General features: G+C 51.0%; 6 protein-coding genes across 6 annotated transcripts; 4 read left to right on the top strand and 2 right to left on the bottom strand.

Annotated features, from left to right (window-relative positions):
• Window positions 1-1,158: 1,158 nt before the first annotated feature.
• STEHIDRAFT_138149 (uncharacterized protein) lies at window positions 1,159-2,631 on the bottom strand (the record flags this gene model as incomplete). The annotated part of the gene is made up of 5 exons (XM_007301906.1): window positions 1,159-1,296; window positions 1,459-1,778; window positions 1,862-1,961; window positions 2,064-2,358; window positions 2,594-2,631. 5 exons carry the CDS (start codon window positions 2,629-2,631, stop codon window positions 1,159-1,161), a joined length of 891 nt encoding a protein of 296 aa, XP_007301968.1.
• Window positions 2,632-3,174: 543 nt separating this feature from the next.
• On the top strand, window positions 3,175-3,861 carry STEHIDRAFT_109337 (uncharacterized protein; the record flags this gene model as incomplete). The annotated part of the gene is made up of 2 exons (XM_007301905.1): window positions 3,175-3,288; window positions 3,373-3,861. The coding sequence occupies 2 exons, from the start codon at window positions 3,175-3,177 to the stop codon at window positions 3,859-3,861; spliced, it is 603 nt and encodes a 200-aa protein (XP_007301967.1).
• Window positions 3,862-4,346: 485 nt separating this feature from the next.
• STEHIDRAFT_52834 (Nitroreductase) lies at window positions 4,347-5,178 on the bottom strand (the record flags this gene model as incomplete). Its single annotated transcript, XM_007301455.1, has 3 exons — window positions 4,347-4,528; window positions 4,671-4,815; window positions 4,882-5,178. The coding sequence occupies 3 exons, from the start codon at window positions 5,176-5,178 to the stop codon at window positions 4,347-4,349; spliced, it is 624 nt and encodes a 207-aa protein (XP_007301517.1).
• A 760-nt stretch (window positions 5,179-5,938) lies between these two features.
• On the top strand, window positions 5,939-7,981 carry STEHIDRAFT_52642 (DNA glycosylase; the record flags this gene model as incomplete). The annotated part of the gene is made up of 6 exons (XM_007301438.1): window positions 5,939-6,526; window positions 6,595-6,785; window positions 6,971-7,105; window positions 7,193-7,285; window positions 7,450-7,522; window positions 7,628-7,981. The coding sequence occupies 6 exons, from the start codon at window positions 5,939-5,941 to the stop codon at window positions 7,979-7,981; spliced, it is 1,434 nt and encodes a 477-aa protein (XP_007301500.1).
• Window positions 7,982-9,143: 1,162 nt separating this feature from the next.
• On the top strand, window positions 9,144-10,723 carry STEHIDRAFT_154743 (uncharacterized protein; the record flags this gene model as incomplete). Its single annotated transcript, XM_007301904.1, has 6 exons — window positions 9,144-9,479; window positions 9,558-9,683; window positions 9,758-10,027; window positions 10,123-10,452; window positions 10,532-10,586; window positions 10,653-10,723. The coding sequence occupies 6 exons, from the start codon at window positions 9,144-9,146 to the stop codon at window positions 10,721-10,723; spliced, it is 1,188 nt and encodes a 395-aa protein (XP_007301966.1).
• Window positions 10,724-14,371: 3,648 nt separating this feature from the next.
• STEHIDRAFT_52701 (PLC-like phosphodiesterase) lies at window positions 14,372-15,879 on the top strand (the record flags this gene model as incomplete). Its single annotated transcript, XM_007301441.1, has 8 exons — window positions 14,372-14,455; window positions 14,525-14,603; window positions 14,651-14,698; window positions 14,756-14,782; window positions 14,858-15,272; window positions 15,327-15,402; window positions 15,465-15,543; window positions 15,635-15,879. The coding sequence occupies 8 exons, from the start codon at window positions 14,372-14,374 to the stop codon at window positions 15,877-15,879; spliced, it is 1,053 nt and encodes a 350-aa protein (XP_007301503.1).
• Window positions 15,880-17,130: the final 1,251 nt, after the last annotated feature.

The following is a 17,130-nucleotide window of genomic DNA, read 5'->3' as shown; positions in this document are numbered from 1 at the left end:
TTATGCATTGTAATGAAAGAGGGAGAAAGGGAACCTTTTATTCGGGGGATACTGAATCCATTTCTGTTTGATCATTATCCGCATCTGGTTTTGGATACACAAAGCAAAAGTTACAGCCTCAACGGAATCCTTTGTGTAGCGGCTGCTGTATATAAAGATCAGTGTACACTAAACTGAATGCCCGCTCATCGCCAGAGCCAACAATGAGCGGGCGATTAGTTTAGTGGATCCTGATCTTTATGTACAGCGGATCCTGTTTTAATCTTTTTGTCTGCTCTATTCTTTTTGCATCGCGTGCACTCAATCAAATGCGGTAATGAAACAATCGGTATTGAGTTCCGCATACACCAGACAAAAGGTCTACTTTCTTCTGAACATCTTGCTGAACAAAAAGTATTTCATTGGCTTGATTTCATCTTTGGCATTGACTCGACGAAAATTACCGCGCCTGCTGGTCATAAAGTGCCGTATTGAATTCCGGCCTTGCCAAACAAACCCTTCTGTGGATCCTATACCGGCTTCGGAACGCAAAGTTCCGGAATGACTACAGTATCCTGTTCGGCATAAGCTGCTTTTATTCTCTACCAGGCACTATGTTTTATTAATCTGAGCTCCTTCACCCAATACCGGTCACAAACCCGAACACAAAGAATCGGTTGACATTCAGGGCAGGCTCAATATTATATACATGCATCTCGAAACCCAACCCTATGCCATTATTTTTAGTATTCCGTTCCGTTTCCTGTTTGGGGTGTCCGGAAAGTAGCCTCCGCCGCCGTGTCCGGTGCACGCCACATCGGCAAAATGCGGTCGTTCTCGCCACCTTCGACTTTTGACAAACCGCCACTAAACCGCCACAGCCCACCGCTCCTTTTGTACCGTCATCTCGGACCGCCAAGCTCCCTACATCTTTATGTAGGACATCTCTCAGTGACATTTCAACAGAAGAAAAAAAAATTGGGATAAATGGCTCGTTCTCTGCTCCGCCGAGCCAACTCGGCGAGAACGAACTCGGAGTATCACACACTTTTTCGGGACGTCCGGACACCATCATAGTACTGTTCACCAAGCACATCTCACCACCTTGAGCTTCCGCATTGAGACAAAAACGTGTACCAATCAACAAGAACAGCTTCCTAGTGTCTTGCTATATCCTATTCATTCACTGTTGTCTTCCTCGTCCTCAGAGCCGCCCCTAACACTGTCATCCGGCTCCAGATCTCCACGATGCTGCAAGGCCTTCTTTCGTTCTCTCTCGAGGAGCTGATTGACCTTTATGGATTCAGCAGCCCAGTGCTGCCAATACTTTAGAGAATGATACCTGAACTATTCAACCGGTATGGAGCCATGGATGACCATCAGTAAAGGCACTCTCACAGTTGACGCAGAAGAATAGTATAAACAATCATCCATCACAAACAAGCGACCCGGTGTGAGAGGAGGTTGAGTTAGACTCACATCCACAGCTAACCTTTCACATATTTGGTTGAGAGTCCTGCGGGGATTACGCTGTAATTCCAGCGCAAAACACTCAAGCATGTATTGGCTGTCTTGATCTGTGTATATTTCCTTGGCTCGAGAACGTGAAGGCGCTGACTCCTCTAGAATGGTGCTAGGTGCAGGTGAAGCTTCAGGCTCGGTCTGACGATCAAGAGACCGAGTGGAAATTGGGCGAAAAATTGGCGTTGGAGTACGAGTGCGCCGACTTAAGGGTGGTGGTGGCATAGTACGACTATATGGCGTAGAAGAACGTCGTGCTTTTGTTGACCGAGCAGGACCTGAGAAACAGAGAGAGAAATAGACGGACGCCGTCTTAGTCAGATATTTCTGCCAAAGAAAGGGAGATTACAAGGTGAATCACCGTTCGGCAAATTTTTGCTCCATTGAGAGACCTCTGCATCGAGACGGGCATGGTTCTGGTGGAAATGGGTAGCCCATTGCTCAGCAGGCCGATTGTTTGTCTGAGAACGAGAGCCGTATACCAACGTCAGAACAACTTTACGAATATGAAGCCTGTGTAGGACTAGAAATCATGACTCTGGCAGATCATTCAAGTTGCTTACCATGTGGAGACTACTCTGTATCACTTGTCGATCCGATAAGCCTTGCAGGCGACCTGTTATTAGTGCGTTGACTAGAACTACCTCTTCGTTCTTAGAGATTGGCAGCTGAGGAACAGGAACCGCCTGCATCGTCGCGGTGATCGTTAACTTGAATGTGGCGGCACGAACTTCGGTTGACATTGATTGGACACGGAGGTGGGCGATCCCGCGGCAAAGGCCGCTATTCATTGTCCTCCGAACTGGGGCTGCATCTCGCCTCTTGGACTGACGCTCTACGGGCTGCAGCCCATATTCGCTTTGACAGGATCGTTTTTGGGTCACTCTCACACATCAATTCTATTGAATTTTTGTCCGTTTTGACCACATGTCTGCAACGACTCTGTGGAACGGTCACTCCCCTATCCCCGAACATCGCTATCGTGGTCGGAAAACCTGCCAAGAGATAACAAGTTTGTTTGGACTGAACACTGATATTGAACTGGATGATCGCTGACACCTCCTTTAGTCCGACGAGGGCGAAGTAAACTCACCATATATGTTGGGACCAGGTGGGTTCCATCATGGACATCTATCAATACCTCTTCCGCCTGACTCTACAACTTACGAAGACCGTAGCATATATGCGATACCGAATGAAAATTTCTGGCCGCCGGGTGTGAACACCATCAAACAGTTCAGGAAAAAAGGAACCGAGACCGGGGACATTTACAAGGTAGGACGGGTCGAAGAGATCTACGAGGCTATACCCGTACGTCTAGTGAGAATATTGACCATTCAAGTTGATGAGCTCTGTAATGACTGTAAGCTACCGCGAAGCATGTATCAGGGCCGTTGTGCCGCATCCGATGGTTTGCATTTGGCAAAGGCCTAAGGGAACAAGTTTCGCAGGATGTTCGTGACGCACAGTAAGCATCATATGGTATTTCTTTCACTAGACTTATATCGGAGGTTGACGCTGTCTGGAATGGACACCAAGACACCTGTCTGCCCTTGGGCCACACGAGTACATTCTAACGGATGTAAAAGCGACGTATTCGGTGGATATCATCGAGTGTATGACAAGTCTTGGCCACAGTCTATCAGTCGAGTCCGCTAATCATACCAAAATCTTATGGACGAGTGCTTCATGAAAAGGTTCAATGACAACGAGGCAAATATGCTCTGGATGCTCGACGATAGTCAATATTGGCGAAACAAGATGAAGGCTGAAACCTCAGAGATTAAGGTGAGTGAGGCCATAACGACTGTCGCTAGTTGGTATTCGAGTTCGCTCCAGAATGTTAACGATGATTCCATGTCTATCTGGCAGTGGATCAAGATCTGCAAGGACGGCTGTAGTAAGGACAACATCTACACTCCCAATGTAGATGAAGTCCGTTGGTGCTCGATGTGTGCTCGATGGTTCCACGATGGCTGTTGCGAGGAACTCGACCTATACGCTGACGAAACGCGGAAGTGGCTGAGGAACAACAACCAAGACTATCTCCTCGTCGATTGGGCCAAAGTTGATGCCGAACATCCCAGCATCGAAGCCATTGTGGGGCTGCCTATTGCCAGGCACCCAGCAGAGCCTGCCGCTCCGGAAAGCTTGGAAAAAGTCATCATATTGGCGAGGGAGAAGGTGATTTTCGCCGAGGAGGAGTTGGACCTCATAGACTATCACGACTTCATCATGGAAGCTGATGCTAACCGCTGGCCGGACAAAGTCGAGGAGATCGTGCAGGTGTTTTTGGAAGAGGCCATCGAAGAGCAGCCAATATTCTATCTCTGCCCTCGGTGTAACAACTATGCCATCTAGAATGCTCATCGTACCCTCTTGCTTTGTTGAACATCACAATAACAAGTTTTCGCCAATAAGTTCGCAGAATTCAGACTCCAAGACAGTGGCTGTCAATGTCGTTGAACCTCAAGCGACCGTTCGTCGGAGTCTGTCGTATCCCGAACAACCACCTAACACACCCCTATGACAGACAGACTATGGCCCGTACCGCACCACTTCAGATCGGCTTCGATCCTGATCTGAGCAGGTCTTGAACAGGGCAACCTCGAGCTTCGCGCACATGAGCTCAAGACGGAAGATCGAACCAAAGCACACTCAATCGCTCATCCCAAAAGAAATATCTATACACGCCGTAATGAAGACTTCTAAGTAAGTACTAAAAGCATACCCGGCAACATTTACTTCACATCATAATCCGTCCACGCCTCTCCCTATATACAAACTGCACACGCGACGAAAGCAGAACCTCCAAGCCGCGAGACAAGCGGAAGGTCACAGTGCGCTTAAGCACCGAAGACCTTGAGGCGCTCCTCGATGGGCTTCTTCATGCCGGTAGGCTTGGGGCCAGCGGGCGCGGTCGGCTTTCCGAAGGGCAACATGGCGATGAGGGACCATTCGAGGGGGATGCCCCACTCGGCGGAGACCTTGGCGTCGATGAGGGGGTTGTAGTGCTGGAGGCTGGCACCTGTATTACACAAAGGGAGAGAATGTATGAGCAGGAGAACGGGGAGGTTGCAGCGAGTATGAGAAATCATGGGGCGGAGGTGGACGAGGGGTAGTTGAGAGAAGCATGAAGGATAGGCAATGGGGGAGAGGGAGACACGTACCAAGACCCTCAGCCTCGAGAGCAGTCCAGACGATGTATTGGTGCATGGCGGAGGTGTGTGCGGACCATTCCGGGAATCGGTCGGCGTAGATGGCGAACTTGCTCTGGAGAGCCTTGGTGTTCTCAGGGTCTTCGTAGAAGAGGACCTATTCAGGACACAACAGAAGCACGATCATGAGCATCTGAATGGAATGGGATTAAAGTGAACGTACGGTTCCGTAACCAGCCTTGAAGCTGTCAATCTTGGTCTTGGTGGCCTCCCAGCCCTCAGCGGGGACGATGGCCTTCAAGACCTCAGCAGTGATGTCCCAAAGCTTCTCGTGGTCCTTCTTGACGAGCAAGACTAGACGGGTGGTGAAGGAGCCGAAGGTGGAGGGGGTCTCCTCGAGGGTGGTGGTGAGGATCTCCTTGAGCTTCTCGTCAGAGACGGTGGACTCGTTGGAGATGGTGTAGACCGAGCGGCGGTTGGCAACGGCCTCGAGGAAAGCGGCGGAAGAGGTAGGGGCCATCTTTGGTTGTGTGGTAGTGAAGTTGCGGTGCGATTGAAGCGGGCGGGTGAGGGCGCGGAAGGCTGGTGCTGCGGGAGCGGCTGTGAGGGTGCGGATGCGGGGGAGGATGCGAGTGAGAGACATGGGCGAGAGGAGAATGAGGGCCCTTTTATACAGATGTCAGTCGATATCTGATGGCAGCTGCGTGGCGGAATCTGTCCGGATGTAGAAGGTTGGAGAAGGAACTGGATGGACAGGTCGGAAGATCAGATGTAGAAATATTCCGGGCTGCAAACGCAATAGGTGTGACCGGCGGTTAGGAAGCAGGAATTTATATACGTGAACAGGAAAGCGTCACCATGTTTACTACAGTATTACAAAGCTCACGACGATCCACCTAAGACGAGACAGAGCATCGAGCCCTGTAGCGCAAACAAGGAACGATAGCAGTGCGTGAGATGTGTCAAAAGCGATCAGTCAGGCCGCCAAAAAATCTCCAACAATTCGTCAGCGCCTCGGGTCAAGAAAGACGAGGCCATTATCGCCATAACAAGAATGGTTTATCCGGGCATTTTCAAGTCGGTCGTTGTCGACGATGGCGATGGCGATTGTCCTGGGAAGAACCGTCCGTGTGGGGGAAAGTTCAAAGCGTATTTGGTCAACGGCGGAAGTCGTAGCTTGTGGCGCGATACGTGTCATGCAAAGTACCGCGGTTACTCGGGCCACTTCTCTTCATCTGCTTCGGTCAACAAAGTCGCCGTCAAATATCTCAGCAACAACGATGAAGCGAAATGCTTCAAAGGCAGCTCTTACATCGAGCAAGAGTTCTTTCGACCCTTCTGTGACACTGTTCAGTCTGGACAATTCTGCTGCCTCGACGTCTACGCTATCGCCTTCTACGTCTAATTCTGAAACATCTGGCGCGATTGCAACTCGAGCACCTGTTCTTGATGCTGTTGAGGTCTCGGAGGATGGCCCACGTCGCTCAAAACGCGTTAAACGCGTCCATACAACTCTCGAAGAACGCGACGAGGACGCAGTTCTGACCGAAGTCACAGAAACCGTTATTCCTGACGGCCCGTTGACTATTCGTCGGAGTCCTCGTAAAACTGAAGTGAAGAAAGAAGAGTCCGACTCAGATGAGACTCTTCCGACACTCAAAGCATCTCCTAAGGCGAAAGGTCGACGGAAACCTTCTGCTTCCCCTCGTAAAACCAAGTCCATTGCTCAATCACTCGATATTCCTCATCCTGCACCGGAACGGTGGAGGGAGACCTATGATGCTATCAAGGAGATGAGGTCGAAAATCACTGCTCCAGTGGATACGATGGGATGTGACCGTGCACAGTACAAGGAGACTGAGCCAAAGGTACGTTTTCGGGTCCTTGGTTCGTTCATCGGCCCTTTCTCTGGAGTTCGACTGAACTCGCGCGACAGAACCAACGCTTCGCGACCCTCATTTCGCTCATGTTATCCTCCCAAACAAAAGACGAAGTGACTGATGCAGCAGTCAACAAACTGAGACAAGTTGTCGGCGGTACCCTCAGTCTCGAAGCCGTCCTCGCAGCAGACGACGCCATCGTCTCCGAAGCTATCAATAAAGTCGGCTTCTGGAGACGTAAGACTCAGTTCAGTGCTTTCCTTCCTTCCACCCTCCTTCCCTCCTCTTGCCCCATTCTTCCATCCTATCTCTTCTTCGTCCCACTGATACCACCATCCTGTTTACGCTTGTCGGCACTCCGTGCTCTTTATTTTTACTATCCTGCCGTACTTATGCTCAGTTTGCCGTTCAACGAACGTTGTACGATTGTAGGTACATCAAACAAAGCGCCCAACGCCTGCGTGATTCTTTCGACTCTGACGTACCCAAGACGGTCGACGAATTGTGTTCACTACCGGGCGTGGGTCCGAAGATGGCGTTCTTGTGTTTGCAGTCTGCGTGGAAGCTGTGCGTAATTTCCTACCCCCACAATGTCTATGGACATGAACAGAGGGCTGACGCTTTTTGTTTCCGGTGCTCTTGACATGTTGATAGAAATCATGGTATCGGCGTGGACGTGCACGTTCATCGGATCACGAATTGGCTGGGGTGGCATAGACCGCCTACGAAGACGCCTGAACAAACTCGGTACGTTTATTCTCTCTTCCTCCCTCCCCCTTTCTTCATCTGACTGGGGCTATGGCCATTGTCGTCCTAATGTGACTGCATTTCTCATCTATTTGGTGATTCTCAAACTCGCTTTACGCCACATCACCCTGGGTGCCACACTGCTCGAATTGTGGTCGCAACAGTCTGAACCTCCAATCCTGGCTGCCGAAAGAGTTGCACGGCGAGATCAATCATCTTCTCGTTGGATTTGGACAGGTATATACTACCGTTTACTCCCCCACGTGTCCTCCACTGTCCTTCTCCGCCTTCTCGTAGAACCCAACAAACTGACAACATCAACGACGACCATTATACGCGCAGGTAATCTGCACCCCGGTAGCCCCTCGCTGCACCGAATGCACACTCAGCCCCTCCGGACTCGGTCTATGTCCAAGTGCTCGAGCGGAAAAGCTTGTCAAGAAGAAGGTCCAATCAAAGGTTGTCAAGAAGGGTAAGGCGAAGCCAGAGGATGTGAAGAAGGAAGAGGACCTGGAGAATCTGGATGTGGATATGCATGCGGAGGCGAAGATGGAAGATCTCGAGGATGTTGGGATGTCAGCGGGGGTCGGTAGGGCGAAGAAGGTGGAGGTGGTTGATGAGCTGGTGGCGATGGGAGATGGGGCTACTGTGGGCGATGAGGGCGTTAATGGGGTGAAGACGGAGAGCGAGAGTTAAAGATAGATAGTGTGACATCTTTTTTGTGGGTCATTTCAAGCCGCCTCAATTACTACATCCGAGCTCGAAAGGTACTCATACCACATTCTGACAGGTTTCAGAGATATATAGGTACATGCGTGTTCCCGTCTGCCGATCACTGGCAGGTCTATCTTACAATCTTGGATAATATTATCTCGTCCTCTCCTAGGCGATCATACCGCATGGTGGGTCTCATACAGATGCTGTCTGTCTGCTGGATACATCCGTCTCGCGTCTCGCTCGCTCTTATTCAAACCCATCCCTCACTCATGACGCTCACTTGATGCTTTTCCTGTGGGGCGAAGCGTCGGAGGTTCTCATAGGAAACTTACGCTCGCAGCGATGACCTGCCGCCTGTGATGTCCTGTTTCGCCGACCAGCTGGTCGCACACTCAATTATTCTGATGGAATCTATGCAGTCCGCAACACTTTATGTGGCTGCATCGCATTCGGCCGATACAACAACATAAATAGGGGCTTATTGGTATGCGCGCCTGGAATGACAGGGTCGGCGCAAACTAACTTATATCGAAGGCCGCTAGGCCAATTCTGTCCTGTGGTACGCGGAGAGCTCGTGAAGTTGTCTCATCAAAAGCTTGAGTTGGATCTCGCCTCGATACAGAGCGTGTATGCCCATAGGCCGATCTTGGAATCTAAGCATTGAGGAATGTCGGTATCGTTATGGTCCATCTGATGTGTGGGCGAACAGCTCCAAGAACGGCGTAGCCTGTCGCTGAAGGAAAGGATGGTGGAGTCATTCAATCGCGAAAATTGTCGAAGGCTCGTCCAGTTACAGTCGTACTTGGGTGTCAGATTGAGTTACACTTCACATCGCCTCCCTTCGGGAGAAATGATCCTCGGTGACGGGGAGAAAATCTTAACGGTGAGTGCTTTCCGTGACTTATACCCAAACTTTATTGGAGAATGATCGACCGAAGGTATTCCTAGATCCACAAATGGCGGCACCATTGAATTGCGAGGAAAACGAGGCTAATCAAGCCTCCCTCCAACGCGTTGCATCACCGTCCGCGTCGAACGCGCGAGTATAAAACCGCCTTCAAGTTTATCTGCCATAGGTACTTCTAAGCGTCCTCGGCCCTCGAAAATATCCACTTCTCTCTGGTTACCGCAAATTATCACTATGGACCGTGACCCCGAGCACGACGAAACCCACAACGCCGTCATAGGTAGGAACGGGCGCAACCTACATATGCATAACCCCAACGCCAACTTCAATCCTTTCGCTGCCGGGTTCGGAGCACCACTCCTTGTGAACCCTGCCGCGTTACAAATGGGCGTGATGCTCGTGAACCAAGCCTTCACATCCGGAGCCTACTCGCAACAAGCTATTCCAGCGGCCATGACCATGCAGGGGCCTCAGATGGAGGATAACTCTACCGACGAGTCGATACTCATCGACAGACTATTCGTCGGGAAGATCAGGGGGCTTACGCTGCTGCAGTCCATTCGAAGTCTCGTACGTCTCCACCCTCCTAGATATTTCGCAGTCACTCGGAGTCTGTTCAATCTATAACTGCTAATTATCTTCAACCAGGGAACTCCCAAAAACCGGGAGGGCCATTGGAAAGACCTATACATCGACCGAAAGGCGTATATCGACGAGGAGGTCAGAAAACTCATTGAAGGAGATCGTGCTGGCCCTGTTCCAAAGGTTGAGAAGGTAAGCTTCCCTCAGCAACCTCGCCCCTTCCCCTGTAGCCTGACCCTTAGTGTCGATATGTGTTAACTTTACAGAAGAAGAATCTTCACATGACCACAGTCAACTTGCACCCCTCACGCAGCTTACGCAACGCAGGCTCGTCCAAAAACAAGAGCAATGGCATCGACGATCTTTGGATGGCCCCAAAGAAGGAGCCTATCGCGCCCGTCCATGGCCCGACGACGTCTACACCACCCTTGTACACGAAAGCAGACGACAAATACCTGACCAACTGCTTCGCGTGGCAATTAAAGCAGGATCCTTCGCAGTCGAAGACTGAAATCTGCGCGAAGATAGCGTCGAAGGTAGGTTACTTCAATCCGATGTTTTCCTCTGTTCTCGACGTGGGGTACATCCTTGCTCATTGAACATTGTGGTTGTGGCCTTTGTTTTCCTTCAGGCTCCTTATCATAACTCTGCGGGCTGGTCGAAACGTGCGTCGAAATTTTTGGAGATAACGAGGATGCTCTCCCAGGCCGCGAGGATCGCTAGCGGTCGTGACGGAACCAACAAGGACAACAATGAAGGCGAGGAAAGCGAATCAGAGGGCGAAGGCGCGCCTCTGACAGACTTGGAATCGACCGATGAGGAAGGAGAAGGTATTGGTCAGGCGGGCCAGCCGTATACCTCACGCGAACGTCGAACCATCTGGGAATGGATTGGGCAACACAGCAAGGGCGAGTGGGAAGGAATGTCCATGGAGGAAAGATGGTCCATTATGAAGACAAAGGTACCAATCAAATATTTTGTTCTTGCACATTTTATCTTTTCTTCACTGACAATCATTGGCTCATGTTTGCTGGCTGTAGCTTCCACACCGTGAGATGCATGCGGTTCGAAAGTACTACATGAAGAACTCCGAGTGTGAGGAATTTTCTCCTTGCGATTTCGTGAGTTAGATGCTTATGAGGTCCTCTGTTCGTTTCTTAGTGTTGGATGCGAAGGCGGAGGAATACAGGAAGCGTCGGGAATGCAGACTTGCCGCCAACTGGCAGCAGTGAATATGTTTACATTCAGAAGTCCCGCTTCGCTACGCTCCCCAAGAATGGGCCTCGCCTTCCGATCGCCTTCATCATGGTATCGGAATATGACGGCTTGTTTTGTTTTTGACTTTACTTTGGTGCTGTCTCTTTGTATTACTATCTTTGACTACGGCTGTCATATACGCAAGGTTCTTCAGCAATGCCACCGTTCGATTCCAGTTCCCCGCTGACGTTACGCTTGGCAGGCCAGCTAAGTTCCAGCTGCATGCCTCTAGATTTCTGTTCTCCTTCCAAAGCCTTTGCGTTCCTTCTCGCGTTCAAGTTTGCGGTTGACTTTACTCTACCCTGTGTCAGACTGCGTTGGGCCCGCGTATGAATCCACAAAATGTATGCAGTGAGCTTGATATCTATCGTGCCGTTGCCAACTATATACGGATGTGGCATGCGCCGAAAAAGTAGTTCGGCGTCAAATTACCGGTGGTCCGTACAGGTCCGCGCTGCCAGAGCGCTCGCAGAAGCGATCAGTCGAGCTCTCAGGCTCCTCTTCGCTGCCACCAATCCACTGGATTCGACGACCTTGTCCCAGCCGCTCCTCAAGATATCAGCTACGTAGGAAGAACCAGGATATTGTGGACGCTGACGCAGGGCGGGAAATTTTGAATTTCCTGTCTCTCAGGCCATGAAACTCTGTCGTCCATCGATAAATGTTCGCGCCGCTACTCCCTTTGCTTTGTGACGGAATTGCAGTCTCCCGACGACGAAAGGCCGCGACAATTTTTTTTCTGCCAGATTGTGATGTTTTCTTGTCTGAGTCCTATCGAGGCGGACTATCATCGCTGTAGTTGGCTTCAAACAGGCAGCATCTCATGCGCCTACTTGCTGCTCGAGTCGGAATGTATCATGTGGCGTGCCTCCGACGGCGTTTGCAATACACGAAATTTTGATCGCCGCACGAATGCGGATGCCGGCGGGAGTGTCACTTATCGCCACATTTGTCTCTTTCTTTTTTCCATCATCTCTCCTCGGTAGTCTTCTCCCCTTCGAGCATTCGTGCGTTTCCAAAATCATAGCGGCCCGTTATTTCGCATTTTTAACATCAATCTCAATCACTAGGCTTTGCGTTGCGGCAAAGTGGCACTGACCGAGCAATCCAAATATGCAGTACGGGGCCTCTGTCAACCCGTCTACGGAATATTCGAACGCGAACAGTCATCACTCTCCATCTGTATCCTCTCATTATGGTGGCTATATCGATCCACGAACATATACTTTCGGGCCACAGACACCGATGAACCCGAACGGCTTCTCTCATACCCCTCAGCTGCAGCATAACGGTGGTGCCTTCACGACACAAGTGAATCCCCTCATGTACACGCAGGCTATGTACGCGACGAATCCCTCGCTCGGCAACACCATGCACTATCAGAACTCTGGTTTATTCAACAACCCTCCATCGGCATCGGCAGCCGTCTTGCAAGCTACCACACAGCCCGAATCGCAGCCCAGTCGCCCGCCGAAAAATGACGAGGATGCCCTCGTCAACGCGCTCATCGTAGGTCGAAACAGCGGTCTGTCAGACAGACAGGCTATCCAACGGCTCCACATGGTTAGTTCAATCACTTTATTCGAACCTCTGATTCCACGACTTGTCCGTACTGAATGTGATGTTCGCAGACGAATGGCCACACGTCGGATGAATGGCTCGACTATCTTCTCCTTCATCACGCACCCATCGATGCTGAGGTATCGAAATACGCCGGACCAGCCGTCGGACCTCAGTTTACAAAGATGAAAGCACCCATCTCGCCCTCCGATACCGCGTCTGTCAATCCACAAACTCCGCAAGCATCTACATCTGTCAGTACTTCTTCTACGAATTACAAACCATTCTGACATCGAGATAATCAGGCTCCAGTAAAGGCAGAGCGTCGACCTTCAAACAGGCATCCCGATCCTCCCACCGCGGTTCGTTCTCCGAAACTTGAAGAGCCAGTGCCGCCTGTTGCGACGGGGCGCAATCGTAGGCCTCTCCCATATACAGAGGCAGATGACGTCTATATGATCGCATACTATGCGTGGGAGTTACATCGTAATCCCTCTCAGACGCGGTATGTGATATGTCAGAGAATGGCTCCAAAGGTGCGTCCACAATGCAGACGACCATAGGGGGAATAAAGGTTCTTACCTATATACGTTTTGCCTTCGGTGATGACAATCGGGTAGGTGCCGCATCATAGTTTTGCGTCGTGGAAGAGCCATGTAGATAATTGTGAGGAAGTCGACGCTCTTTTCCAACAAGCGTGGAAACGAGAGCAGCAGGCTCATCAGCATGATGAGGATGCGACTGCGGAGGAGAGCACACAAGAATATGATGACGACGAAGAAGACGAAGATTTCGAGGATCCTGGTGATAGCGAAGACAGCGAGTTCGAAGAGATCCAGCAAACGAGCCGCAAACGCAAGAACATCTTCGACTGGATGATGAAGAACGAGGGATCTGATCTGGAGTCATCGGAGGATGAAGGTCCAATTGACGTCAAACCTGGACGAACATTCACGGGGGCCGAGCACCGATGTATAGCGAAGAGGATGTCGAAGTTTACGCACGACTCATGGATCAGGAAGAATAAGCATGACCGATGGAGGGCTCTGAGGAAGAAGGTACGTGCTGTTAGGACCTAATAGTTTTTCGGCGGTTGTACTGACCATTGGCTTTACATCATACAGTTGCCAGGACGTACCCTTCGGTCATTAAAATCACATTATCAGAAAAATAGAAATGGTGAGCTCATTACACCCGCGACATAATACACTGGGCTCGCAAACTTACTTCTATGCAGAGTATGATGATCTGGCAGAACGATACAGACAACGCAGAAAGCAGCGTGAGACCCGACGGCAGCGGCGGCAGCGCAAGTAGAATCTTTGGTGGCCTTGTAATACCTTCCCATAGCTTGGAATCTCGAGAGCCTGCGGTGCTCGTAGCATGATCCATCTGATTGTAGATGCCTGCTCGCCGAACGCGACCCACTTCCAATGACGCGACCGCGGCACGTTCATGTCACGAACGCGAGCGGTCACTGATCGTCACCGACGTGACGTGTTGGTCACGAAGGCGAAGGGCAGCGAAGGGCAGCGAAGGGCACAAAAATAGGACCGCTGCGTGAAAGTTGCCGACAAATATATCATACGTACACCGACAACAACGGCCGGCATGAATCATGTTTGTAGTGCACGTTCGTCAACAATGGATGCCCCTTGCTTTCACCCGTGCCCCTCTACTTGTCAATAGACGTTTCTCAGCCTCTTGTCTTCACCTCCGAAAGTTCAGTAGGTCGGTGAGTTACCGCTCAGGTTGGTTATTACCAGAACGTCAAGCCAATTGGAACCTAAACTCACAGTTTCACATTGACTTTGTATTGACAGCAGTACTACATATCTTCTAGTGCAGTAAACCAGCAGAACCGTCTATCAGCGAAGCCTGCACATATGTTAGACCGCATTGAAACCCAGCTCGTTCCCTTGCTAGGATCCTCCCTTTCATACTTCTACGGCAGACTCTTCAAGCTAGGGGACTTCGGGTTTGACCACGACGGTTCCATGCAAATGCGCTCGAAGAAACAGCTGGCGGGCAGTGGTCCCATCCTTACACGCAAACTTCCAGGTATGTCTTATTGGCCCTGTGCCATCACATCCAATATACTGATTCGTATATCTCGTGCACGAATAGAATGCTGGGGTCACCGCGGGGTACGTCCTTGTCTACTTTGCCTGTCTGCCCCTATCTTTCCCGGCGCTTATGGACGTGTGACGCATCAGGCATCCGCGGCATTCCCGGAGAATACACTCGCGAGTTTTGAAGCAGCCATCCGCGACGGCTCGGAGGGCATCGAGAGTGGTCGGTGTAGTTGTAGTTCTTCTTTCTCATCCTAATCCCGCATCCAGACGTCCACATCTCCCTCGACGATGTCATTATCATGTTTCATGACCCCGGTATGTTGTGTCTGCGCCCCCGGTCTAGTAGAAAGCTACTCACTACTCCTTATATAGATTTGGAGCGCACCACCAACTCTACCGGTGCGTCGATCTCAGCCAGACTTCTTCATTATCTACTCGATGTCTGAGACGAACATTGGCCACACGGATCTCCAGGCAAGGTGAAGGAGAGGAAGTGGTTCGGCCCCGACGGCATGGAACACGTCCGCACCACGAAACAGCCCGCTCAATCCATCCCCACCTTCCCTGAAGTCGTCTCCCTCCTGATGAAACCCGAGAACCATCACGTCAAATTCAACGTCGACGTCAAGGTCTTCAACGATCCCGAACGCCTCTTCCCCCTCATGCAAACCATCATTGCCGCTTACCCCGAATGGGAGACCAAACTCGCGCCGAGGATCGTCTTGGGATTGTGGCACCCGAGATTTCTGGGCCCAGCGAAGAAGTATCTGCCGTGGTGTCATAGGAGCCACATCGGATTCAGTGTCGACTTGGCCAGGAAATGGTTTTGGGAGGATTGTCAGAGCTTCTCAATCAACTTTATGGTGCTTGCCACATCGGATGGGGAGAAGTGAGTCGTTCGAGGACTGCAGTTCAATATCCCAGGACTGAACTCATTAACCAGGTTCCGCGAGGAATGCAGAGCAGCGGGCAAATCCGTGCTAACCTGGACAGTCAACGAGCCCGAGCATATGATGGAAGTATGTATCGTATCACCACCCTGACCAGTCGCGCTGAGTGACTCACCGTCACCACTGTCCAGGTCGTGCGGTGGGATATCGTCGACGCCATCATGACTGACGTCCCCAAAGTCTGGCTTGACCTCCGCTCAGCCCTATCCAGTAAGCCTCATTCCAAAATGCTACTTATCTTTGCCTTTGCACCCCTATGTACGCTGTCCCGTATTGAACATCTGCGCCGCCACCTCCACAGCCGATTATGAGAACGTCTCCGTGCGTTATAAACGCACCTTCCTTTGGACGAACCCCATGTTCTACCCGAGGGTTCAAGCCGCCGTGGTCAAGTCCCGCATGCGCCTCTTTGAGCAGGTTGGAGGCCCGCTGGATCCCAATGCGCCCGTCAATCCAGAGAAATTGAACAAGGATTCGACGTCGGGAGGTGGTGGTGTGGCCGGGTGGGTGTTGGGCGTGGCTATGAGGGTGTTGGGAAGGTCGTGATGGCAGTTCGTTGTTGAGGGGGCTGGGTTTGGGCCAGTGGAGCGAGGAGTTTGTTCTATTTTTCTTTTCGATTCCATTGCGGCGTGTGTGTCAGGATGCTGACTCTGATATTATAGCACGAGGAAGATCAGCCTTCATACTCCACGCCCTAGATTTTGCTGACGTGACCTCGTATACCGAGCGGCTGGGGTTCCTTTTCCATCTCTGTATAGAAATTAATCATTACCATGTTTCGAAGAGTGGGCCAGCTGTTAGAGCACGCATATCGACTTTCTTGGCCTCTAACGTCAGTCTAAATCCGTCAGTACAGCCTTTGGTGGCGTTTGTGCACCGTCGTCCGAGGTACGTCTATCCCTTTTGATCTGCTGCCCCTGGCTCGTAGTCACAGATTTGGTCGTACCGCCTTGAAGATAACACTACCTTGCCCTTCGTCACTTGAAGGACTCGTTTCCCGATGGTTGTGACGATCTGCGAATGGATTCGATTTTGCCTTTTCATCTTGCAGAAGTGCCCTGAACTCCTCGGTCCTGATGGGGATACTTCTGGAGAGTTCTTCCTTCTCGGTACCCACGATGTTGGGTCCTACAGGGTTTTGCATAAGAAACCGGAATGTCGCGCGTAGAAAAATCGTGTGTGCCTGAACCAAACAAAGCCATAAACGGCAGACTTTCTCGGCATTCCTCGGCAGGATTCGTGTGGCACCAGCGAGGTATGCCCCTGTTCTTGAGCGTACCGACATTGCATGCCCACTGAAAGGTGCTCAACAGGTTTGAATTTGTGATCACATTCTCTGCTACTGAAGTACATAGCAGATAAGTCCAAAAGACCCGGGATAAAAGAGCCCGACGAGACAATCCCTCAACCCTCAACATAACAGGCGCAGACGTGCGGGCTGCCATTCCACACGACTCGAGACTCGACTTCCTCCGGTACCATAGGATACGCCTCAGTGACCCCACTCAGCCATTCCATATGTGCATCTCGTCTCGAGACTCGTGAAAGGATGAACAAAATACCAACTAAATACTACGTGGCTGTACTAAGAAAGAGGGGAGGGAGACACATATGTCTCGGAGACATACACAGTGGGACGGGAGGGCATCGCGAGCATGATGACCGGGAGCATCAGCTTGTCATGTTGACTGTACTGAAGCAGAAATCTGACACACGCAATTGAAAGCGCACCGAATACGCACCGGTTAACCAGTCCTGATGCTTTGTGCGCGAGTTTTAGTACGTCGCAGAGCAGTT

This window comes from Stereum hirsutum, assembly GCF_000264905.1.
Source record: "Stereum hirsutum FP-91666 SS1 unplaced genomic scaffold STEHIscaffold_4, whole genome shotgun sequence".
NCBI classification, from domain to species: domain Eukaryota; kingdom Fungi; phylum Basidiomycota; class Agaricomycetes; order Russulales; family Stereaceae; genus Stereum; species Stereum hirsutum.
Note: the sequence above shows the minus strand (reverse complement) of the source record. Positions and strands in the feature narration are given on the sequence as shown.